The sequence below is a fragment of the Malus domestica genome, chromosome 02 (assembly GCF_042453785.1).
Source record: "Malus domestica chromosome 02, GDT2T_hap1".
Classification (NCBI taxonomy): domain Eukaryota; kingdom Viridiplantae; phylum Streptophyta; class Magnoliopsida; order Rosales; family Rosaceae; genus Malus; species Malus domestica.
The window spans coordinates 31,783,101-31,809,507 of record NC_091662.1 but is presented as its reverse complement, the minus strand read 5'-3'; the positions used below and the strand labels follow the sequence as shown (position 1 = coordinate 31,809,507).

General features: G+C 38.2%; 2 protein-coding genes across 3 annotated transcripts; both read left to right on the top strand.

The window, feature by feature from the left end:
• The first annotated feature begins 8,051 nt into the window (after positions 1 to 8,051).
• Positions 8,052 to 16,099, top strand: LOC103408931 (serine/threonine-protein kinase VPS15). 2 transcript variants are annotated; one of them, XM_008347749.4, is made up of 11 exons: positions 8,052 to 8,560; positions 8,853 to 8,975; positions 9,075 to 9,120; positions 9,215 to 9,375; positions 9,795 to 9,874; positions 10,109 to 10,214; positions 10,551 to 10,727; positions 10,824 to 13,970; positions 14,666 to 14,910; positions 14,991 to 15,090; positions 15,631 to 16,099. In XM_008347749.4, exons 1-11 carry the CDS (start codon positions 8,288 to 8,290, stop codon positions 15,805 to 15,807), a joined length of 4,635 nt encoding a protein of 1,544 aa, XP_008345971.2. In that variant the 5' UTR covers positions 8,052 to 8,287; the 3' UTR covers positions 15,808 to 16,099. The 2 variants fall into 2 exon arrangements, with proteins under 2 accessions (XP_008345971.2, XP_008345978.2); XM_008347756.4 differs by lacking the exons at positions 8,052 to 8,560; positions 8,853 to 8,975; positions 9,075 to 9,120 and adding an exon at positions 9,514 to 9,599 and having other exon boundaries at positions 9,350 to 9,375.
• Positions 16,100 to 20,669: 4,570 nt separating this feature from the next.
• Positions 20,670 to 26,148, top strand: LOC103408922 (uncharacterized protein At2g38710). The gene is made up of 5 exons (XM_008347739.4): positions 20,670 to 21,073; positions 22,596 to 22,715; positions 23,737 to 23,851; positions 24,077 to 24,170; positions 25,717 to 26,148. The coding sequence occupies exons 1-5, from the start codon at positions 20,970 to 20,972 to the stop codon at positions 25,920 to 25,922; spliced, it is 639 nt and encodes a 212-aa protein (XP_008345961.1). The 5' UTR covers positions 20,670 to 20,969; the 3' UTR covers positions 25,923 to 26,148.
• Positions 26,149 to 26,407: the final 259 nt, after the last annotated feature.

The window sequence follows — 26,407 nt, the reverse complement described above, 5'->3', positions numbered from 1 at the left end:
GCTTTGGGCCCTGACCAAAGCCCTCACGGTTTTGTTTCTGGGAACTCACGAACAACTTCCCAGTGGGTCACCCATCCTGGGAGTGACTTGGCCCTCTTCTCTCTTAACTTCGGAGTTCCTACGGAACCCGAAGCCAGTGAGCTCCCAAAATGCCTCGTGCTAGGTAAGGATGAGAATATACATTTAAGGATCACTCCCCTGGACGATGTGGGATGTCACAATCCACCCCCTTTAGGGGCCCCACGTCCTTGTCGACACACTTTCGACCATGGATTGGCTCTGATACCATTTGTCACATCCCGGCTCGGGACGGATCACTTCCCGGGCCCACTCCACCATCATAGCACGATATTGTCCGCTTTGGACCCTGATCATGCCCTCACGGTTTTGTTTCTGGGAACTCACGAGCAACTTCCCAATAGGTCACCCATCCTGCTCTGACCCCCTTCTCGCTTAACTTCGGAGTTCCTACGGAACCCGAAGCCAGTGAGCTCCCAAAAGGCCTCGTGCTAGGTAGGGATTGGAATATACATTTAAGGATCACTCCCTTGGGCGATGTGGGATGTCACACTCAAGCTCCAATCCAACCTCACATTCGCTCCTACACTCCACCACCATAACCCTATCCCTTTTGACACCCTCATCACCAACATTGAGTGTTGCTGAGGTTACTACAAGTGGGAGCAGCAGAATTTCAACCATGCCTTCAACACCTTCTTTCTTTCCATGACCCAAGTCTCAGAACCCGTCGCCAATTCATAGACGCAAAAACTTTTTCTGAATTGCATCAATTCTCTATAATCTTCGAACCCAATTGGAAAAGGAAAATTTTTAAGAAAAACCCACTAAATTATCTCAGAGTGCGGAAATTTGAATTGGAAGGTGGATGGTTTGGATTATGAGAGAATAAGAGTTTAGGTAGGTTAGGGTTTTTTATTTGGACATGTCTGTTGGATTTACCCACCAAATGAAGAAGACGACTTCTTCTTTTAATTTTTTTTATTTATAACTTTTATTTTTCTTACTAATATCATTTTTAGTTTTAAATATATAAATAGTTTTTAAAGTCAATCCACATGTCATTATATGATTGTCTTTGTGAGACCCACGTGGCGCCACATCATCGCACTAATAGAGCAGTTGGCAGATTTTTCATGAAAAGACTAAAATGATTACGATGGACAAATTCAGAGAAAGACTAAAATGATTCACGATAGACAAATTCAAAGATACTACCACTTATTTTCATTGGTAAGAAACAACCTAAGGAGTTATGTTATGTCATGAACCATTCTGGCTAAAAAACTTTTAATTTATTTATTGTTAAATTCGAGAGTATTTGTATCTATTTAAATGAAATTTTAGATATATTTAAAGTTTTTATAAAAAGTGACATTTTTAAAATTAAGGGTTAATTTTTTGTTATATTTGATAAATACTCAAACCGAATTGACTAACTTCCTCTCCTTTTTAACTCTCCCACAAACATACATAGGAATAACCAATTAACGAGAACAAATATGCTTCCTCTATGTGTTCCAAGTTTGGATCCTCCTTACCATTTTAAATTAGTACAAGTAAAGAAAGGGACAATTATACAAATAATTTTTCACTTTTTATACGTATCCAAATTGCTTATGGTAAAATTCCATTATGATTAACCATCCAAACTTATCACATATTTGTACTATTATTTGTATTTTCTATTTAAAAGAGATACCGCTCACTAACACAATGTGGGTGTAATCTTTAAAAAAAAATAGTACAAATGATGATACTGTTGCAATCCTATCAGATTAGGAATGTGATTGTGTAAATCTTAGTGTATTTAGGGATATCTTAGAATACTCCCCTTAGTATATATTATTCTATTAGAGTTGTAATCCTATTAGGGTAAAGATTTAACATGTAGTACTACTATAAATAAAGGCACAATTGGGTAATACAACACACACCTTAGAATTACATCTCTCTCATCCATCTCTCTTGCTGCCGGCCTTCTGCCTAGTCCTAAATACAGTTCAATAAATTAGGTCTCCCTCTCTAGTCCTAAATACAGTTCAGTAGGCCTACAACAAGTTATCATCACGCTCTTACCAGAACCTAAGGAATTGAAGGATCGTAGGAGAAGGCTCTCTTCTACACAATCAAATGCTTAATCATTTTCTGCCAATCAGGTTCTTTTAAAATAAATTAAAATATTTGAAACGACCTTGAAGCATGAAAACATTCTCCATGATGCATGAACCCCCTATATTTATATTTTCCTTTTAATTATATATATTGTGTCACAACCCGTCCCAAAATATTATATTTTTAGGCGTGAAATGTCAAATATGCCCTTGAGCGTTTGTGGTGTTGTGTGGTTTAAATTTTGGATTTGGACCAATTCGTTAAGTCCCTAATATTTTGGGACCAATTATAACTAAAGGACTTAAGGTTTTGTGTTGGTTGGTGACCCAACTAGGACTCACACCACACGTGCATACTCAGATCTCTCTCTCATTCCTTTCGAATTTTCTGCAAATTTCGTACAGTGTATGGACAAACCTTGGATCAAGCATTTCATGCATATATCGAAGGTTTGAAGGGTGGTTTTGAACTCCTAGCAAGCCCCATAATCCAACCATACCCTTGGTTGAACTCAAAACCTTTGAAAACCAGAGAACCAAGAACCTCCGATTTGAGTAATGTGCATGCATTCGTAAAGGCAAAGTTTTTGGGAGATTTTAAGCTTCTAGGAAGCTTTAGATTGTCTTCACGAAGCTCGGAGAAGAAAAACGAAGTGTTTTGGACGTCGGGAAGTCGAGATCGACGAGTTTGAAGTTTGGCCAGATTATCGAAGGTTCTCCAGCAAATTTTTGTGGGTTTTAGGTCCTAAAATATGTATGGTTGTGTTCTACTCGTCCTAAGCTTCAAATTGGTGCAAGTTTGACTGATTTTGGTTAAGAATTGGACGAGATATGAAGGCTTTTGTGTTTTCTCAGTTCCTGGTGAACGCAGCGGTGACCCAAGGTCAGAGACGAAGAATATTCCATCAAGTTGACGGAATATTCCTAACAGAGGGTAACAGCGTCAGGTAATTTGGGGATGTTCGTGAAGTTGTGTAGATCACATTGCTATATTCAAACATCCCATTTGAGCAATGTATGAAAAGTTATTTCCTAGTTTTGGTTATGTGCTTTAAATAACGTTTATTCAGTTATTTCGTATATAGGTGAGACCTATCCTGAGGACGAGCGCCATCAATCGAGGCTCGGGGGCTACGACCCTTCGACATACCAGTGAGTGGGCTTTTGGTTTTCCGTATATACCTATATACTTGAGATTTTTCCCATAAAATATGTTTAAATGAATATATGTTTTGGAAATGTCATGCAAGTATCTATCTATTTTAATTATGCATTAGTAGTTGCATACATTCATGATTGATGCTGCGGACACACAGGTAAGTGGTAGGTAAGTTCATAAATTAAAGGTATGAGATTGTTTCGGTTATGTGATGTATGATGTAATGTATTGAGAACTTATAAACCTGCACTCCGGTGTTAGTGCTCCCACCTAGAGTTAGGGCACAGTTCTTCACGTGATGTTCACCTTCTGCACCATATGCTCGCATTGGATCCAAGTTAGGTGCTCAGGCTTGTCGTACATACCATTTTAGGTGGTTTCGACTCGTAGGTGACTCGCGATCATTCGCACAGTCTTCACGTGATCGTAGCACTAGAGCATATTTATTTTACACCTAGTCTTGTCATGCATACCACTGTAGGTGGTTCCGACTCGTGTACAAGATTTGATTTGATTTGATATGATTGAGATTGGTTATGAGCTATATATTCAGCATTGCAATTTGAATTAGAGAGATTTGGCTGATGCGATATTTGATATTTATATATTTTGCCTGGTTTACCTATAACATTGCATTAAGAGACTTGGGCATGGCATACTTATGAACATCGTTTTCTGAGCATGGTTTTGAGATATGTATATATTCTATTTTTCTGGGAAAATTATATAGGTTTAACGGCGAGGAGTTAGAACTTTTGAGAAATGAAATGATTTTGAAAAGCTTTGTTTTTTCTCACTCACACTTTCTGTTTTGCACCCCTCCAGGTTTTAAGTAGAAGTGCTTGGTAGATCACGAGAATTCTGACGGGGGTTCTGACAGAACATCACCATGTAGGATCACCCTCGGGTGTTGTATTCTTAGTACTTGTCCTGCTTGACTGCATCTAGGATATTATGCTCTGGTTGTGTATTTCATACTTAATCTCACACTTGCACTTTATCTTATCTAGTACTCAAGTTTATTTGGTTTTTGTTTGTTCGTAATTCCTTATATCTCTATTGCTTCCGCACATGGTTACGTCACTCCCACGTGACGGCCAGCATGCCTTGATTCTGATCAGGGTGTGTCATATTGCATATGTGTTCATATATTTGGTTCAATGTATATATATTTGTTCATACAATATGCAATACGCAAGTACGTATTCTAGATCTTCAAAGCATTGCTCAAAGCATGCCAGATGCTTTTATTGATCTAGCAAAGGTGACAAGATCTCATATACTCGCTATAAACACACCTGCAATGATGAACGTACCTAACGTACGTCGTAACACCGCCTTGGAAAGTCGGACCATCCCTGAGAGTGGGGTGGTCGCACCTCCCACGCAGCTCGGTACACTAGCTGCTAACTAATCATCTGATCTTACCCTGAAGCGTGGCAAACCTCCTAGTTCAACGAATTCATAACTTCAGAATAGGAAAACGGCATAAACTATTGACCCTAGTCTGAATCCGACCACCGCTTACTTATCTGTTCCAACTCATGAGGTTATTCTAGATTAAGGTGATGTCTTAGACGAGACAAACTGGCCTCCTGAGAATCTCAAGATTTCGGTCCATTACGCAATATTGGATGAGGTTTGGAATCAGAATGAGATAATCGTCGATGATGCATTCACGTATACAATTGCTACCGACATCATGCTGAGCAATGACATTGAACCACATTATGTTGATAAATGTTGACATATAACAGATTAGTCAAACTGGAAACAAGCAATCCAGGTCGAATTTGATTCGCTTACGAAATGCAAGGTGTTTAGGCCTGTAGCTACTACCCTACCACATGTGAAGCTTGTAGGCTACAAGTGGGTTTTCATAAGGAAGCGTAATGAGAATAATGAAATAATGCGATACAAAGCACGCCTCGTAGCGCAAGGCTTCTCTCAACATCTTGGGACATTGGACTTCATAACATTCCGCTACCTTATCAGTTTGGTAGTTTCTGAAAAACTGAATATGTTGCGTATCTCTATGGGGATCTAGATACGGAAATCTACATGAAATTTCGAGAAGGACTTCCATTGACTAGTTCAAATACTTCTAGACCACGGAACACTCTCTCGATTAGATTGAGGAGATCACTATACATATTGAAACAATTCGGGCGGATGTGGTATAACCGTCTGAGTGAATATTTGACAAGTCAGGGTTATATGAACAACGAACTATGCCCATGTGTGTTTATCAAGAAGTCACATTCTGGATTTGTGATTGTTGTAGTTTATGTTGACGAATGAACCCCATCGGAACTTCCGCAGAGCTTGAGGAAATTGTCGTTCTGTTGAAATCAAAATTTGAGATAAAGGATCTTGGAAAAACTCGATATTGTCTCGGCCTGAAGATCGAGCATTGTTAGGATGGAATCCTAGTACATCAATTGAATTACACCTAGAAGGTGTTGTGACGTTTTAATAAGGATAAAGCGAAGCCTTCGAGTACTCCTATGATCGTTTGGACTCTAAATGCTAAACGAGATCCCTTCTGTCCCAAGAAGGATGAGGAAGAGAATTTGGAGCCTGAAGTTCTATACCTAAGTGCAATTGGTGCTTTATTGTACTTGGCTCAATGCACCGGACCTGACGAGGCACTAAACCCGACATCTTTTTGCTGTTAATCTTTTAGCTAGATATAACAATGAGTCTACACTCAGACACTGAAATGGTGTTAAAGACATTTTCCGTTAGAATAGTTGCCACCCCCTTTAGGCCTGGTTTGATACTGAGGTGATTTTGAAATAAGTGGGTATAAAAAAAAGCTGGCAGCTTTTTTGTGTTTGGTAAACATTCAGCTTTAGTTTTTTTTTTTCACATTTTTGGGTGAAAAAAGCCAAAAACACAAAGCTGCAAAACCCAACTTTGAAAAACCGGCTTTTTTTCACATATGTTTTACATAAAAGTTTACCAAATACTATAATACTGCTTTTTTTTCAAAAGCACTTTTACAAAAAAGTTTACCAAACACTCTGTTGCTTTATTTCACAGCTGCTTATTCTCACAGCACAGCAGAAACAGTTTTTTTTCAAAGCACAACAATACCAAACCAACCCTTAGTCCTTGGGTTGATTCTCGCCTTGATGGTTACGCATATGCTGGTTATCTATCTGACCCACATATGACACGTTCTCAAACAGGCTATGTCTTTACTGTTGGAGGCACCGCAATATCTTTGAGGTCTACCAAGCAAACTCTAGTTGCGACTTCTTCGAACCATGCTGAGATTCTCGCCTTGCATGAAGCCTCACGTGAGTGCTTTTGGTTGAGAGCAATTATGGAACACATTCGAAGTACTAGTGGTCTTACTTCCGTTGTTGACCTTCCTACGACAATATTTGAAGAAAATGCAGCATGTATCGAGTAGTTAAATAAGGGATACATTAAGGGAAACAACACCAAGCATATAACGCCAAAGTTCTTTTACTCTCACCAACAACAACAACATCAGAATATTGAAGTTAAGGAAATCTGTCTCCAGGACAACCCGACCAATCTCTTCACCAAGTCATTGCCCAAGTCTACTTTTAAGAAACTCGTCCAAGGAATCGGTATGCGTAAATTATCTGAGTTAAATTGCTTCCAGTCCTCTTACTTGGAAGTTATGTCTAACTCAGAGGGAGTATCCAAAAACATACTCACTTGATCTTAATGTACTCTTTTTTTTCTACAATTTGGAGCATTTTTCCTACTGGATTTTTTGCTACCTAACGAGGTTTTGATGAGGCACCCATCCTGGAATGATCATACTCCGTTGAGTTCACTACTTTGGTCTCATTTGACGTTTATTTTAGACATTATGCATACTTCTCACTTGCCTCCTTAGTATATGGGTTTTTATGTACCTTAGGTTTTACCATAATGAGGTTTTGTGAGTTATACTACCAATACATACTTTTTTTTAAAATTTGAGACTCGCATTTGCCCATTGTGCCGACAACTTCATCAACTATTCTACCTCAACTGCTGAAGACATGATGCGAAGTTTTGTTTGGGTATTTACACACTCAAGGGGTGTGTTGCAGTCCTATTAGATGGGGAATATGATTGTGTAAATCCTAGTGTATCTAGGAATATCTTAGAATATTCTCTTTGGTAGATATTATCCTATTAGAACTCCTATTAGGGTGAGGATTTAATCTATCCTACCAATGATACAACACACACATTAGAATTATATCTCTCTCATCTCTATCTTACTGCCAACTCTCTCCCTCTCTAGTCCTAAATATAGTTCAATAAATTAGACATACAACAGATACAAATATGTGTGTAAGAGTAATTTTTTTAAAATAAAAAGAATAAACGTTCCAAGTAAAGAATTATAAGAGTGTATTCAATTGAGATTTTAAGGATTTAAATGGATTTATAAATTCATGAATTTTGATGAAGTTTAATTTATTTGAGATATTCCATGTAAAATTTTGATTAGATTCCTTCGAAATCATGTGAAATTTGTGACTTAAACTATACTGTGAAATTTATGACTTAAACTATACTGTGAAATTTGTGACTTAAACTATACTATGAAATATCTTTGATTCTATCAAATTTCTCAAAATTTTAATTTTTTTTAAATCCAATTGATTACATTGAAATTTCTAAATATTTTAATAAATTATCTTAAAATATTAATTAAATACAAGTTAAATATCAAAAAATTACTTCAAATTATAATTAAATACCCCTAAATTTATTAAAAAATTAGGATCCCCGTATAGTCCGACCCTCCTGATTTGACACCGTGACCCGCCCGAACCCCTCATCTTCTTCTTCTTCTTCCCACTCCCTCCAACCTGCAGAAATCCTAAGCTCTGAATTCCCCATTTTCTCCCATTCAATTTGTTTAGGTGGTTGCCTGCTTCCAAAGTTTAATGTTAAACCCTACTTTGAAAATTGAAATTAATTGCGAGATTGAGAGGCAAAGGCAGAGGGAAAATCGATGGGGAACAAGATCGCTCGAACGACGCAAGTGTCGGCGTCGGAGTACTACCTCCACGACCTGCCGTCGTCCTACAACCTGGTCCTGAAGGAGGTTCTAGGGCGGAGCCGCTTCTTCAAGTCGATTGAGTGCAAGCACGACGAGGGTTTGGTCCTCGTCAAGGTCTATTTCAAGCGCGGTGACTCCATTGATCTCCGCGAGTACGAGCGCCGCCTCTCCATCATCAAGGAAACCTTCCGTACTCTCGATCACCCTCACGTTTGGCCCTTCCAGGTCCTTGTTCCATTTCTTCTTATACTTTTGGTTAGCATAAACACGATTAATCAGTTTCGACAAAAAAACAGGATTAATCAACTTTACTTAGTTTAAGGTATGTATTTCTATAAGCATATAAGCTTAATTAATGGTAAAACTCCTGGGTTTTGCTTGGAAGCTGATGTTTTCATGTGGGTCTGAGTTGTTTTGATGTTTCCCAGTGGTATCATATCATACTTTGATGTTTCCAAGTTTATAAAGAAGCAAACTTTTTTAGTACATGGTGGGCCCTACTGTTTTCTTCTTGCAGTTTTGGCAAGAGACAGATAAAGCTGCGTATCTTGTGAGGCAATTCTTCTTCAACAATCTGCACGACCGGTTAAGCACCCGCCCGTTTCTCAGTCTAATCGAGAAGAAATGGTTGGCCTTTCAGGTCTTCTTTCTCACCCGCTATCTGTCTGTCTTCCTTGATTTTTAAGTTTGTGATGTTTATGGTTCCTCTTAGAGTTTTGTTTTGTGGTTGTTGGTGTAGTTACTTCTTGCTCTGAAGCAGTGCCATGATAAAGGAATATGTCACGGTCAGTTCAGTTTTATTCAGAAACTTCACCAGCGTTATTTTTTCAATGTCTTTTCAATGTCTTAGTAATGACGTTGGTTTTCTTTTCGTCTTAGGTGATATTAAGTGTGAGAATGTGTTGGTGACTTCTTGGAATTGGCTCTACCTTGCTGACTTTGCATCCTTCAAACCCACCTACATACCATATGACGATCCTTCTGATTTCTCTTTTTTCTTTGACACGGGAGGAAGAAGGCTTTGTTATCTTGCTCCTGAGGTTCACTTTTCTATCTCTCTTCTGTATTCACTTTCTTTCCATTTATCTGCTGAGGAGGTGCACACTTTATCCATTTTCTTACTTCTTCTTAAGTCGCAAGCGGTTATGTAATTATATGCGTACAACATGAACATATAGGTTCATAAAAGGGATACAGCTTGCAGTCATAAGATCCAGCTTGATCGGAGTGGGTGTGTGAAATTGATAATGTGCCTGCTATCCTGGTACAAAATTTGAGCAGTTATACAAATCCCGATGTAGTACAAATTATAGTAAAATGTATTAGGAGTCAGCTGAGAAGTTTCACTTCTAATTTTAAGAAAGTTCTCAACATTTCTGTTACTAACCAGTCACGATATATACTTTCCTAAATAAAACTGTTACATTATTAAATTTCTTCATACGCCTTCATTTTTCAGAGATTTTATGAGCATGGAGGTGAGATGCAGGTTGCACAAGATGCACCATTAAGGCCATCTATGGACATATTTGCTGTAGGGTGAGCTTTTGTTGCGTTAGGATCTCTCTTTTCAGAGCATGACTGTTTCGTTTTGATGTCAAATTTGAAGTGAAATCTCAGATATAGGATGAAAATGATATATTTCAAGTTTATTGATACATTGTCAAAGTTACAGTGGGGGCGATTAGCCCGAATGAAAATGTGCTCATGCCTAATCATGACCATTATTATTTTCTCTTGAGATGCATCATCATATTCACGACATTGTTTTAGGTGTGTAATTGCTGAGCTTTTCCTTGAGGGACAGCCACTGTTCGAACTCTCTCAACTTCTTGCTTATCGTAGAGGGCAATACGATCCTAGCCAACTTCTTGAAAAGGTACTCTCTCTCTCTCTCTCTCTCTCTCTCTCTCTCTCTCTCTCTCGCCCTCTCTTTCTCAATACTAAGTATACAATTCTTTTTGAGTTTCCATCACATCTCTTCCCATAATGTATTAAATTACTCTTTATCATGTTACTTCTCTAGTCTTGAACCTTATATTTTAGCCAACCCTTGGTTATTGTTGTATTGCATCTTGGTTGTTTTAATGTGGCTACCTGATGTACATGGCTCTGTAAATGACTGCTATGTGTGGTGGAAGCTTTCTTCACTTTCTTCAAGTTCACTGTCAATATTGTTGGCCATCTTATCAATTTATATGCACAATGAACGCAGATACCAGATTCTGGGATTCGCAAGATGATACTTCATATGATTCAGTTGGAACCAGAGTTGCGACATTCTGCTGATAGCTACCTTCAGGAGTATACAACCATTGTTTTTCCAAGTTACTTCTCTCCATTTCTGCATAATTTCCATTGTTTCTGGAATCCCCTTCATTCAGATATGAGGGTAAGAAATGTTGGTACAGAATATTTAAGATTCGCACTTCATACTTTTTGGAACTCACATTAAAGTAATATTGTACCATGTCATTATTGTATGTAGGTTGCACTTTGCCAGAGTGTTTTTCATGAGATACTTAAACAAATGATGAGCAGTAGGTCAACTGAGGACACTGGAACAGGACCGGGAACTCCTTCAAGTGCCCATGGCATGAGTGGTAGAACTTCTCAGGAAGCAGTTGTAATGCAGAACAAGGGTTTGACAAGGGGCTCATTTACAAAGAGTGAAGAGATGGGTAAAGGCTTAAAATGTGATCAATTGGAACTTCTCGGTGATATCAATACCCTTCTTCGGGATGTTAAACAAAGTAATAATTATTCTGCTACCAAGCCAATGGTTAACGATAATCCCGATTCTGCATTTTCCCCGAATCTTGGCAACTATGGCATGCAATCTCCTGGTGAATTACTTCAATCTATCTCTAATGCATTTAGGAGAAACGATCATCCTTTCCTGAAAAAGATTACATTGAATGATTTGAATTCTTTGATGTCGAAGTATGACAGCCATTCAGATACCTTTGGCACACCATTTCTGCCATTACCTGAAAACAGTATCAGATGTGAGGGCATGGTTCTGATTACCTCGTTGCTCTGTTCATGCATACGTAATGTAAAATTGCCTCATTTAAGGAGGAGGGCCATACTTTTGCTGAAATCCTCTGCCTTGTATATTGATGATGAAGATCGTTTGCAACGTGTAATTCCATATGTTGTTGCAATGCTTTCAGATGCAGCTGCAATTGTGCGTTGTGCTGCCTTGGAGACGTTGTGTGACATACTACCTCTAGTCCGAGATTTTCCTCCCAGTGATGCAAAAATTTTTCCGGAGTATATTCTGCCAATGCTTTCCATGCTTCCGGATGATCCAGAAGAAAGTGTGAGGATATGTTATGCCAGTAATATTGCTAAGCTGGCGCTAACTGCTTATGGTTTCTTGGTTCACTCAATGCGCTTGAGTGAGGCTGGGGTACTTGATGAATTAAGTTCTGCAAAAAAGCCGCTGGCATCATCTAGTGAGACATCTGGTCAACTTGCTGTGTTGAGGAAGTCTATAGCTGAGGTCATTCAAGAACTTGTTATGGGTCCAAAGCAAACTCCAAATATCAGGAGAGCACTCCTTCAGGACATTAGCAACCTATGCTGCTTCTTTGGCCAGAGACAGAGTAATGACTTTTTGTTACCCATTCTCCCTGCTTTTCTGAATGATCGAGATGAGCAGCTGAGAGCAGTATTCTATGGGCAAATTGTATATGTGTGCTTCTTTGTGGGTCAAAGAAGTGTGGAAGAATATCTATTACCTTACATTGAGCAGGCTGTAAGTGATGTAACAGAGGCTGTAATTGTCAATGCATTGGACTGTTTGGCCATTTTGTGCAAAAGTAGTTTCTTGCGGAAGAGGATACTTCTTGAAATGATTGAGCATGCATTTCCATTGTTATGCTATCCTAGTCAATGGGTAAGAAGGTCAGCTGTCACTTTCATTGCAGCCAGTAGTGACAGCTTAGGTGCTGTAGATTCCTATGTCTTTCTAGCCCCTGTTATTCGCCCCCTACTCCGCAGACAGCCAGCATCTCTTGCTTCTGAAAAGGCTCTCCTTTTGTGTTTAAAGCCTCCAGTCTCAAGACAGGTTTTTTACCAAGTTCTAGAAAATGCAAGGAGTTCAGACATGTTGGAAAGACAGAGAAAGATATGGTACAACTCTTGGCCTCAGTCTAAACAATGGGAAAGTGTTGACTTGCTTCATAAAGGAGTTGAGGAACTGAGTTCAACAGGGAGCTGGCCAGACAAGCAACAAAGTGCCGAAAATCATAAACTTACTGGAAAGGCCTTGCAACAAGGAGAGTTAACTGAATGTGATGATGGTGAGGCTAAGTTGAGAAGTATGGGAAGCTTTACACGGTCTTCTAGCACAGTTGACATTCATGATCCTTTGTCCTCTGAAAAGTTGCAATTTTCAGGGTTTATGTGGCCACAGGGAAGTTATGTGAATAGCTTCATGTGCGATAAATCATCTGTTGGCATACCTTTATACTCCTTTAGCATGGACAAGCGAGCAGTCGGAGGTCCTCCTGCAACATCTGATTCTTCTTCACAAGTGAATTCTGTAGGAATTGGTGCATCAGCTATGCCTTGGATGGATCCAGTAAATAAATCATTTAGTTTGGCTAGTTCTGTTCCAGCACCTAAGTTTGTGTCAGGATCATTCAACATTGGCAATGGTTCCAAACAGTTCTATAGAGTAGTACATGAGCCAGATGGTAGGGATAATGATCAAACAGCCTTTGGTAATAGCAAGCTTCAAGATATGGGATTATCTGGCACTACAAAATGTGCTATTCCTGCGGAAGATGCATCCACAGCTAGTGATCTAACAGGAATGCCGTCTCCTTCACGAAGTTCATCAATTCCAGACTCTGGTTGGAGGCCTCGTGGGGTGTTGGTTGCTCACCTGCAAGAACATCGGTCTGCTGTCAATGACATAGCCATTTCAACTGATCATAGCTTTTTTGTGAGTGCATCTGATGATTCCACTGTTAAGGTGTGGGATTCAAGAAAGTTGGAAAAGGACATATCATTTCGGTCAAGGTTGACTTATCATCTAGAAGGAAGCCGTGCACTGTGCAGTGCAATGCTCCGGGGGTCTGCCCAAGTCGTGGTAGGAGCATGTGATGGCATGATACATATGTTTTCTGTTGATTACATCTCCAGGGGACTTGGTAATGTTGTTGAAAAGTATTCAGGTGTTGCTGATATCAAGAAGAAGGATATCAAGGAAGGTGCCATATTGAGCCTGTTGAATTTCTCAGCGGATAACGGCACAAATCAGATGGTTATGTACAGCACCCAAAATTGTGGGATCCATCTTTGGGATGTAAGGCTGAATACCATTTCTTGGACATTGAGAGCAACTCCTGAGGAGGGCTATGTGTCTTCGCTGGTAACAGGCCCCTGTGAAAATTGGTTTGTGTCAGGATCTTCGAGGGGTGTGCTTACTCTTTGGGATATGAGGTTCCTTATTCCTGTAAACTCATGGCAGTATTCTTCTGTTTGCCCTATAGAGAAAATGTGCCTGTTTCTTCCTCCACCAAATGCCTCTGTGTCTGCTGCTGCAAGGCCCCTTATTTATGTTGCGGCAGGTTCCAACGAAGTTTCTCTTTGGAATGCTGAAAATGGAAGCTGTCACCAGGTACACACAGAAATCATCTCCTATAAGTTTTCTTAGATATCAGATATGGATGGTGCTGGAAAAGTTAGATGATAAAATTGTACGCATAGATTGCACTCCCCTGGTTGCCCTTTATTCAAAGTAATAAAAATAAAGAAATTTGAAAGCAAAAACCAGATCTTGTTTTATAGAGACAGAATTTAAGAGAGGCAGTATGTGGTTTCATCCATGCATTCCCTTTTGGTATGAAATTGAAGGATTGCAGGTTTTACTCTGCGGTTTACCAAAATTTTCTACTTCTTTTCTTCAGACTAGCTGAATGGTAGTATATTAGTTTCTTGTAGTCCAGATTTTTATTTTACTGACTCCTAATGACTCCTGGAATGAGACCCTTGCTTCTCCCTCGCTCGCATAAGCCACATTTAAAGTAACCAATAGAATGCAAAAAACAGAAGGGTACTTAAGATTTCATTAAACAAATTTTTACTTTGGACATGTAATTTGTTGATTAAGAAACAGGTTAAATTTGTATAGACTACTATCAAGTCTCTTGGCCGTTGGATGGTTTGTTCAGACTTTGGGTTTTATCAAACATTTTAAATGCTTGTTCTTTTTTTCTTTTTATTTAATTTTCATTGCGTACACAAGTCCCCCTTTTCTGTTAGGTCTACCTTCATAAGTTCAAATGTCTGAGATATTCATTTTTTTCCCTGCAGGTGCTGAGAGTGGCAAATTACGAAAGTGATGCTGAAATATCTGAAGTTCCTTGGGCCTTGGCTAAGTCATCAAGTAAAAGCTCCAAACCAGATCTGAGACGGAATGTCAATCCCCACTACAGAGTTGATGAACTAAACGAACCCCCTCCTCGTCTTCCTGGCATCCGTTCATTGCTGCCCTTACCTGGAGGTGATTTGTTAACTGGAGGAACCGACTTGAAGATACGTCGATGGGATCATTACAGGTTTGTACACAAGTTCATTATTACTTTATTGGTTTACTAAAGGGTGTTGTTATCTAATTGGCCTTATTCATATATTGCAGTCCCGATCGAAGTTACTCTATTTGTGGACCAAACTTGAAGGGAGTCGGAAATGATGATTTCTATGCAACAAGATCTAGCTTTGGCGTGCAAGTTGTGCAGGTATGATTAGTCAATTGTATTAGTCACATATCTACGAAGTTAGGTGGGGTAGTAAACTATCCCTGGGTGGAAGGGTATGATGACTGATGAGGTCGATCTGTAGATTATCCATGCAGAAGCTAGTTTTTCTTTTATTTATTTAACTTTATCCTCCTAAAAACCAGAGCTAAACGAGTTGGTAGTTTCAAAGAACCTATGGGTTTAGAATATTCTTTGGGGAGGGGAATCAGGCAATAGAATTTGCTTTCTGTTATTTTTTTTCTTTTATTAGCCGCTCCATAAATGGGGGTAAGGCTAGCCGACATTCACCTCTCCCAGACCCTGCGTAAAGCGGGAGCCTTGTGCACTGGGTACGACCTTTTATTAGCCGCTCCAACTTAATGTCACGGGTCACTGCTCTATTGTGTCCCTGGTCTCTGTATTTGCGTCGTAACAAATAGGACACTAGATCAGTTGCTAAGTTGAAGAAAGTTATTATCATTGTAACCTGGTACCCAGAATTTTTTTTTATTCTTGAATTGGTTCTTGTTTTAAATACAGGAGACGAAAAGACGACCTCTAACATCGAAGCTGACAGCCAAGGCAGTTCTTGCGGCTGCTGCCACTGATTCTGCTGGCTGCCACCGTGATTCAATCCTAGCGTTGGCCTCGGTTAAGCTAAATCAGAGACACTTAATATCAAGCGGTAGAGATGGGGCAATCAAGGTTTGGAAGTGATATTCCGTTGTACATAGCACAATGCTAGTGAAGTTGTACATTATTATTAATCAAAAGCTTAGACTCATCCCATTATAACAATTGCCAAAGCCCTCGTCGTATCGTATGTATGTTGGTGTCATACCATGCTCGATTTGTATAGTTGGTACACATGTAAGAATGTAGATAGGGTCAGTCAAATTATCGACGGACGTGCCTCCCTTCGTTGATACTTGCTGTGGAATTGCGCATTACAGTATCATGTAAATTTTGGCATAGTTGTGATTCTAAATTCAAGTGTTATTCATTTTTACTGTTGGACTGCATTTGGACAGAATATGGTTTCGATGATACTGTTTCGTGCCTTATGCATGCAAAGTTTGAAATTTGAGATTCATATGGTAAGAATGTCCTATTACCAGTCTTGTTCTCTTAGGGTGCGTTTGTTGCACCAGACTATATTGAACTAGACTAGTTTTAGGAATTAAGCTGGATTGGCTTGACTTTGACTAAGCAGGATAAAAATGGTGAAGTGTTTGATGCAATAGTGGACTAAAGTAATAGATTAGATATTTTGTTATTTTTTATTCACTTTTATAATTTTTTTATTTCATTTTTTTATAAGAAAACTAATGAAAAAGATTTGAAAACTTTGAGTTTGAACGATAAGAGCAACTCCAGCGTTGCAAAGGCCCTTTAGGGCAACTCACTATTGAATCCACCATATGAACAGTAATTGTCTTTAATGAACTGTAACTACTTTTTGCATCTCCACTCTTAAATTGAATAACCATGGTAATAAGTAATAAAATATTAATATTTTCTCCTCATCCAATTCATACATCCCCATCACCCTTTCCCTTTTTTCCCTTATTTGACCGGTTCTTCCTCTTTCCCTCTCTCCCTCTCTTTTCTTTATATCTCTCTCTTCCTTTTTCTTTCTTTCTCTCCCTCTTTTCCAGCTCACTCACGTGAGCTCTCTTCCTCCTTCCTCTTCAAACCTTCAACAAATCAAGCTCAAAAATAATATTTTTGGAATCCCTGGAACTTAAGGTACCCAACCATGCCCTTGCATGTGGCATCAGTGCATGGTGCAAGGTCCTACCATTGAAGCCGAGAGCTTGAGCTCTCATTCTCGAACCCAAGTGATGTTTCTATCACTATCTTGTGTTATTGAGCTTTAAATCCTGTTGTGTTGCAATTCTTGTGGTTTAATTCGAGGGCTTAATTCCCTGCATGTATCCCATTCTTTTTCCAGATTCCGATAAAGAAAAATTGACGAATTCGAGCCGGATCACCCTAAGGTTAGCCACACATCACACAACCATCAAGCTCTCGGGCGATGGATTCCCGCCTGGCCTTTCCACTGGGCCTCCCCCAAGCTCCATTGCCTGCATGGGAGGGAGCCAATTGTTGGGGCAATTGGGTGATTGGAATCGCCGGTCCATCGGGCTAAAGAGCACGCTGGAGTTGCTTTAAGGAAAAAATAAAGAGTAAAGTAAATAGTATCAAGATTGACTTTTTAATGTAAAAATGTGATTTTTAGTACCATGCGCTTTTCGTTAAAGTTGCTTTTTTTAATAGGAAAACTAATGAAAATGACTTGAAAACTTTGAGTTTTAATGATAAGGACAAAATAAAGGGTAAAGTGAATAGTATCATGTTTGACTTTTTAGTGTAAAAATATGATTTTTCGTTAAAGTGAACAGTACCGCGGACTTTTCGTTAAAACTCTTTTTTTTTTTTTAATTTCATAGCTATTCACTGCTCTTCTTCACTGACATTGACCTTTTCTTTTCTTTGCTTCCAAAAATCCCAACCACCGTCTCCAATCTCTTCAATGGAATCCAATCATCTATTGTGTCGGTTGCAAAAGCCCCAATCTCTTCAAGATGTGTTAGTAATTTGTTTTTAGATGTTATGCTAGATAACTATGGTCAATTTCGAGACAAGGTTCAGATAAGGATATAGAGAAGACTAGGAATAGTTGTTGATAAAGCACACCTAAACATCATTTTGAAGTGATCAATTCAATTGCAAAAGCCCCAATCTCTTCAAGCTGAACATCTTCTTGACGTGTTGGGCTGTGATTTTTGTTTGTTCATATTTTAGATATCAATTTGGGGATCTAGGGTTTATGGGTTTTTTTTCTCAACATATTGGAAATCGACGAGCAAGAAAATTTCCAGCACCAAGCGTTGGCGAGGTGTTGGAGTTGGCGACGAGGTTGATTTGGGCGACGGGGCGCGCAATAGCAAATGATGCAGAAGACAAGATTATAGGGGGTCTTAGCAATCCTACGGTGGAGCACGGGATTCGTAGTGAAGCGTTAATGAAGGCTGCAGTTTGAGCAAGTCCCAGCTAGTCTCATTTACTTTAATCCCAACCCGCACCAAACATGGGATTGTAGTCCCACTTAAGCCAGTCGCACTTACTAACATCAAACAAATGCACCCTAAGATTCCATGGTCTAAAAAAATTGTGGTCACCCACTGTTCGATCTTAATGCAACGATAAATGGTCGTTTAACCTCGTTACTGTACTTTTTTCTCCACCGTTGGGTTAAGCTCGAACGGTGAGTGATCACAGTTTCTTGGGCCATGGGGTCTAGGAGAATGGGCCTCATATTTTTACGGAGAGCATTTATTTCATGGTTTAGTAATGCAGCAGCCATCCTGATCTGAAATTTTCACAGCGGAAACACATGCAGCCTCTTGATATGTATACTTTTCAAAGCTCCGTCGGAAGGAAAATTACTAAACCAGATTGAAAATATTTGACTTATGGTGTTTTCATCTTCCGCAATTATATTGGCTTCTTGATAAATATGTTGAACGCTCGTAAGGATTTTTAATGAAATTCTTAGCATTCTTACAAACGTTCGGCATATTTATCATTATGGATGCAAAGAATTTCATTAAGAATTCTTAGTGAAGTTCTTAGCATCCTTAACGAAATATTTGACTTGTGGTGTCCTGTGGAAGCCAATCCTCCAAGGGCATCTTAAATGGCATGTAAAAGTTGCTTTTAAATTTCATTTTATATTTTCAGAAATTTGTGATTTTATTTAATTTTCTCTTTTACTAACGAGGCCCGTCTCCTAAAGATGTAAATTAATATTTTTGTTTACATTTTCTAACTAAATTGATTATTTTGTATCCCCGTCCATTAGGTATCGTTTGGTATGTAGACGGGACGGAACAGAGATGGAGTAAAGATGCTATCGGATGGAAATAAGGAGGAAGAAGAAGGAGATGGAGATGTTATAATTTTGTTTCCACAGATGTGGAACGAGTCATTCCAGGAGGGTGAGGCGGAACGAAAATTCACCCAAAATTCGTCCCGTGGAACAGCGCGTTCCACCCGTTTTAGGCGCACCAAACGTGGGACGGAACGCATCGTCCCACTCCGTTCCGTCCCGTCTCACGTACCAAACGGTACCTTAGAGAACTTTCACGCCAACAAGAATGTAAAATGCTGATTTTAAGGGTGTTTTTATTTTTATTTTTATTTTTTTTATATTTATTTTTTAACTCGGTTGAATAAATCAGCTCCAATTTGTAAACTCAATTGGGCAGGATGTAATTGGAAAAGGATGCGAAACTAAACCCGATCATTTATTGAGTTTGGTTTGGATGGCCATACCTCTAACCCAATCCAATATGAGTTCTAAACTTTGATACCAAACCGACACACTCCGACCTAAAATGTTCACCTGAACACTCAAATCACGATGTGCTAGCCGACACCTGAAAATTCACTCGTGCGCGCCAAACCAAACCTACCTAATTTGTATAATATGATGTATATAAATTTGGATAATGGTATTGTTTTATAATCTAATTCCACATTTGCATGGTTAATTTTCCTATTTCGTTTTACTTTTGAGTAGATAATGAACTTTGGAATTGAATTCTAAGTTCTAACAATATATTTGAATGAGGAAAATAAATTTAGAATTTTGACAAAAATCATAATTTATAAATTGATATGCATCAATTCCCTTATTTGTTTGGATTCATAAGCATATAAATTTAGAATTTTCTCGTGGAAAAAAAAACTTGTAATTTGGGACCACAAATCCCAAAGTTTAAATTCGATGTTGATAGGTGTCATTTTCAAATTCTTATGAGACAGTTAAAAAAAAATTTTTGTCTTCAAATTCCATTGTTTGTTTAAGCTAACTAAACAAGAAAATTCACAAATTTAAAAAAATAAAATTACCTCATTATTTCCGTCATTTTCAAATTTATTCGTAATCATAAATTTCATCATCCAAACACAATATAAAGAATTTATAAATTTGAATTTCACCTTATTCCTTATATTTGATTTAACTTTATAAATCTTGCAAAATAAGGTGTAACATAATTGAATGTCAGTAAAATTTTCTCATCCAAACACAATATAAAGAGTTTATAGATTTGAATTACACCTTATTCCTTATATTTGATTTAACTTTATAAATCTTGCAAAATAAGGTGTAAATAATCGAACATCAATAAAATTTCTCATCCAAACACAAGGTGCAAAATTTATAATTGAATTTAACCTTGTTCCAATCCAACTCGACCCAACTCAAGGAACCTGAATGGGAATGAGGATCCTCTTTGTGAGGATCCCGAAAATTCTCTAATCATATCTGTTCATAGTATATCGTGCAGTAAAAAATTATTGTAAATTTTTTTATTTAAAATTAAATATAAACATAACCTAATAAAAATAGACTGCAAAATATACGATAAATAGATGTGATCGAATGATCTCCGGAATCTCCACAATGATTCTCATTCCCTGAATGGAACCAAAATTTTCACCTTGCTACTCGTTGCTGAGTTGCACCTTTTCAACGGTTAAAAATAAAAAAAGTGAAAGAAAATGACGTGCGAAATTCGGTGCGAATATTTGTATTTTTTGGTGGCGGACTTGGGAGGAAATTTTATTTTTTATTTTATTATTTCGGTTGCTTCAGAGGATGGTCGATCCTCGTACAAAGCAAAATTTTCTACTTTTTCCTGCTTTCTTCTCTGTTTCAATTATTTCTGGTTTTCTGGGACCAAAAAAGTTTGGTTTTTATACTTCCATTCTTTCGTTCTATAAAACCCTAATTTCAGGGATCAAATCAAATACGAAGCAACCAAACCGATCATTTATACCAATTGCAATTGTATAATAAACAAAAAATGGTGTCGGCGAACAAGGACATGGTGGCTTACTGCTTCGATACTCTCCTCGCTCACTACACCACCGACCAACCTCCTCCCCCTGCTTTCGACGACGGCCAGCAGTACTCTCTCTCTCTCTCTCTCTCTCTCTCTCTGTGTATATATACATATATATATATATATGTACACACACATACTCGTTTCAATTTTATTATATTTAATTTTTTAGGAAAAATCTAATGCCATGGTTTTACTTTTTGCTGAAGATTGTTGAGATTGTATCTACTGGGAGGACGGTTTCTGGCTTCATTTTTTCGATGGCATTTTACTTTAATTCTGTTTTATTTTTCTTCTACTGTGAAGTGTGAACTACAAATTTAATATATATATATAGAACCGGTCTCAGTGGCTTGCTTAGATTAAGATGATTTTGTCATGCCATTGCTGAATTTTCCCAAAGTATATTAGCTCAGCCATGTACAGTTGTCTTCGGTCAGCAAGTTATGAGTGTGGTGTTGGAAGGCCTTGTATCGATCCCATGTTTTCTGAAATCAGCACTAGGCAAGAGGGGATAGGATATATGATTAGTTTGGTACTTGATTGAAGTCCATTCAGATTAGGTACTCTGTTTCGAAAATGCACGAGGAGGTGGAGGCCCTTTATTGGAGCCTGATCGGTGTGCTGGCTTAGCTTCTAGCATTGGCTTTTTTACTGGCTATGAGAATCAACTTGTTGAGTGAATATTTCCTTTTTTTTGTAGTATTGTTATTTGAAAAATAAAGTGCAGTCATTTGCAAAAGCAAGAGCGCAATTTGAGTCTATGTTGTGTCTATGACTATCAGTTCCATTCTCCTAGACTCCATGGTCCAAGGAAATTGTAGTCACTCACTTTCGATCTTAATCCAACGGTGGAGGAAAAAGTACAACAACAAAGTTAATTGACTACCTATCATTGGATTCAGGTAGAACGGTGGGTGATCACAATGTTCTTGGACCATGGTGTTTAGGAGAAAGGGACTCCTATAATTATTTTTTCCCTTGTTCTTTTTATGTCTTTTTTTTAACTAGACATAAGGATAGATCTGATAATTTTCTCGTACCGGTTATGAGGAATGGCTTTTTTAGCCGACCCCACTTAGTGGGAAAAGGCTTTGTTGTTGTTGTGGTTATGAGGAATGGGAGATTTGAACTTGACACCTTCTCTTTAGACAAGAAGTGTATGTACCACGTAGGCTGTACGTCTTGCAGTTTCTTTTATCAATACTTGGTTTGAGATTTATTTGCTTTTAGTTTAAATATTGCATCCTCCAATTATGTGGCATGTGCTCTTTTATATTACCCTTTGTCGTTTGGGTTATGAGTGATAAATGGCCGGCAATATTAGTTTCATGTTTCCTTCTGCTAATAGAATCTATATATATGTATGTTAATATGTGTGTGTGTGTTAAGTTGGGAACCTAACTTGTGGACTTGCATATCAGTCGTAATAGTGGGTGATCTGCATCGTAACTGGCACACACAACACACATACACACACCCATATATGAGAGTGTGTGTGTGTGTGTTGATTGCTATATGGCTTAAGAAGCAGTACATTGATTCTTTCAATGTTCTCATCTGATATTAACAATGCTTTGGTCTCAGTCCATTGTTTGTTACTTGGAAGAAAGTGATGAATGGTGGTGAGCCTCGTTTGCGTGGATGCATAGGAACACTAGAAGCTCGGGGCTTGATTAATGGCTTCAGGGACTATGCCCTAAACAGGTATTATAACAAATCTTGTAATTATTTGTTACTTGTAATTATTTATCAAAAGATCTTCTGATCATCATTATGTGGCATGAATGGGCCCATTTTTTGGATTACCAAGTCTTCATTATTATTTGTCATTAACCTTTGACCTGTGTCTTTTGGTCTTTGATTCTTTAACTTGTTTATGTTTGATTGGTTTTTCTTTTTTGGTTTTTGTATATCTTTAACGATCAGACCTTTTAAAAGGTTTCTTATTTATTTCCGACTTGGTGCCCTTTTTTTAACATAAGAAACACAAAAGATATCAACAACTGGTATCAATTTACTGCCACTCGATGTGCAAAATAGGAAGAACAGGTAAAGGTAACCGTTAAGGGATAGGAGGAGACAGAGAGAGATGAGGATTTTAATCTGGTGATCGGTTTTGTACAAGATGTTGAGATGAGGATTTTAATAGATGGAATGATTGGTGGAGATCAAAATCAAGACAAGACCGGTGTCCTTGAACCTTCTTGAAGCAATCCTGAAAGGGCTGAAGAACTTTGACCTTGGCAAGACCCTTCTCGCCTCATGCACAGTGCTCCACTCGATCCTCAGAATGTAGTAGGATTGGATAAAGTCGTGCAATGTTTGAACATTTCTTCTATAATTTGTTTAGTCCAACAATGTGAAGCGTTCTCTGCTGTATGATCCTTTGACACATTAATTTTCCTTAACTCCACCCAGTCCGTACTCCAGTAATATCGAATCAGTATGCTTTGATCTTCCATGAAATACTTGATTCTTGATTAGAAATAACATTTGGCTGTCACATAATGCTAATCAATGTTGCTTCCTTGGAGCCTTCATATACTTTGGAACAACGCTTATTGCTTTGAGCTAGGTCAGATCTTGTGCAAACCATTGAATATATGAGACATCCTACTGCATTTGCATAACACTTTATTTTTTTATATTTTTCTATACTGATGTGGGGTTTTCTTTTCTTTGTGATATTTTTTAATCATTTCTTCCTGTTTGTAATTTTCTGTAGTGCTTTGAAGGACCGGAGGTTTCCCCCAATACAGGCTAAGGAAATACCTTATTTGGAATGCACAGTTTCCATTCTGACTGATTATGAAACTGCTAGTAACTACCTCGATTGGGAGGTATGTTCAAGTTCTTCCACCGTTGGGATATTTGTAAGGATCTTTAATGGTTTTGGCTTAATCAGCTATGTTGCATGGTATACTGTAGGTCTCATTGTTTAGATTAAGTTTGTAATATACTCTGGCATGGGATACGGTATGCATGAGAAGCACGGTCATAATTCACTCTGTAATATATCTCCAAAATTTTGTTTGCTCTCTTATCATGATTAATAATTATTGCAGATTGGAAAACATGGTATAATTATTGAGTTTACTGATCCTGACTATAACACAAGACGCAGCGCCACGTATTTGCCTGAGATTGCTGCCCATGAAGGTAATTCTGTCCACTCATTATTTTCGAAAAATAGGCCTTTTTGAAATTTATGACCAAAAGAAATCATAGTAGTATCTATGAAAATTCTGGTGGTGCAAATTTTACGCCAACCTTTGAAATGAAATTAGAATTGGAAAATGTGATCTTTTATTTTTTTGCCCGGTTCTCCAAATTCTGTTTTGTTAATAAATTTACAATTATATCTCATGATTTTCCACATTTATTTATTTATTTTCAAACTAGAAAAAAGCATATGTTGCCTTGGTCATAAGACAGTCGCCTGTGATGGACCCCTCAAATGGGTTCATAAGAGTCCATTTTGGGGCCCCTGAAACAGAAACATACCACTTTCCATGGCATTACTATGCCCAGCTATAAAAGGTGGGGAGGGGAAGAGTTGGGAAATGACAAGGAAGGTGAGTGGTTAAATTTTACAAAAAAAAGGACTAAAGCATTAAAAAAAATATAAGGAGCTTTACCCAATTGGAAATTTAGTACGGTTCATTATCGTCCTACATTTTGACAAAGGTCCTTTGAGTGGGCGAACTATTAGCTAAGTTTCTTATGTTCATAGTTTGTTACTTATTTACATTCTGTTTTGCTAATTGAACAGGTGGTCATAATGCCACTTTTCATGGAACGAACCAAACCAGTTTCTTTTATAGATTTTTGTAGCAGCAGCTGTTTACATATTTGTAAGATGAGGTACAGAGAAAATGAGGTAAAGTTAGTTAGGGGCAAAAAATCATCCAGGAGAGTGGGAATTTTTGTTTTTCATCTGTTTGAATAGCTGGGTAAGCTTTCCAAAATTACGGTTCGAATGGGTTCATATAGATGATTCTTTTTATATAGTTTTATGTTGTAACGTCACCTCAGCCACACATTGGTGTCACTGCTTGAGTCTCGTTGAAGTTTAAGATATATAAGGATTTAGGGCATAGGATTTGGGTTTGAGTACTTTGAACTTTAAAGCCTAGAAAAACAACTGGACCAAGCTGTTACTACTACTCAGACACACAGTTGTATGGATGTCATGGTCATAAAAATTAGGTTTGTTAAAAAATGATTTTGCAACCGTTACTGTTTGAAGGTTTGAATGACGTCGTGGTCCAAACTGATTCCCTCTTCTACCTTTGGTACCTAACCTTGAACAATTCTTCTACGTCTTCCACGTCTGCTATAGTGCCTAAAACTGAAGCAACCTTATCTTTTATGAGCAAAGTTTTTAGTACCGAACTAAAAAGCCCCTATCCTTCATAGACAAGGTTTTAGCCTAATGGATTGAGTCGTAAATTTAGCGGACGCAGGGTTACCGATTCCTAGGTTTTAATGTGTTCTTTCATGATTTCTGTTACTACTCATCCATTGTAACAGAAGTCAGGTGGATTATTTTTGAAGATAAGGATCCAATTGTAGTTAGGTTTCTAATGAAAATTAAGGAACGCAATGTGATATGTGTGCTGTAATTCACCAATAAGCCGAAATTTCTGTGCCAATTTGTGTTTGTTAGTGTTTTGGTTCTTAGTCTGGTCTGATTTGGTTTCAGGTTGGACAAAAACCGAAGCAATTGACTCATTGATGCGGAAATCTGGTTACAATGGGAGCATCACTGAGTCGCTTCGGAACCGTATACGGTTGACCCGCTACCAGAGCTCCTTATGCACGATGGACCATAATGACTATGTTTCCTATGTAAAGGAAACCAGAGGCGGAGCTCCGTGTGTAGTTGGTGCTAAGTCTGGCAGCCGCTGAACAAACATGAACTATTCCGAATGAAAGCATTTGGGGTTGGAGTGGATTTGTTTGTTGTTCCAGTGCAGACTGCAATAATGTTGTACTTGTAAAAACTTGTAACTCAATTTCCCAAAAACTAGTACATATTTCATGTGTAATTTTATGTTCTTCAGACTCTATGTCTTGAGAACAACCTACATGGCACAATTATGTGCCAATAAATTAAGGACATGTGGACTAAAAACATTTGTGTGTCTTCATTTCGTTACAACAACAACAACAAAGCATTTCCCCACTAAGTGAGGCCGGCTATGTGAATCCTAGAACGCCATTGCGCTCGGTTTTGTGTCATGTCCTCCGTTAGATTCAAGTACTCTAAGTCTTTTCTTAGGGTCTCTTCCAAAGTTTTCCTAGGTCTTCCTCTACCCCTTCGGCCCTGAACCTCTGTCCCGTAGTCACATATTCGAATTGGAGCGTTAGTAGGCCTTCTTTGCACATGTCCA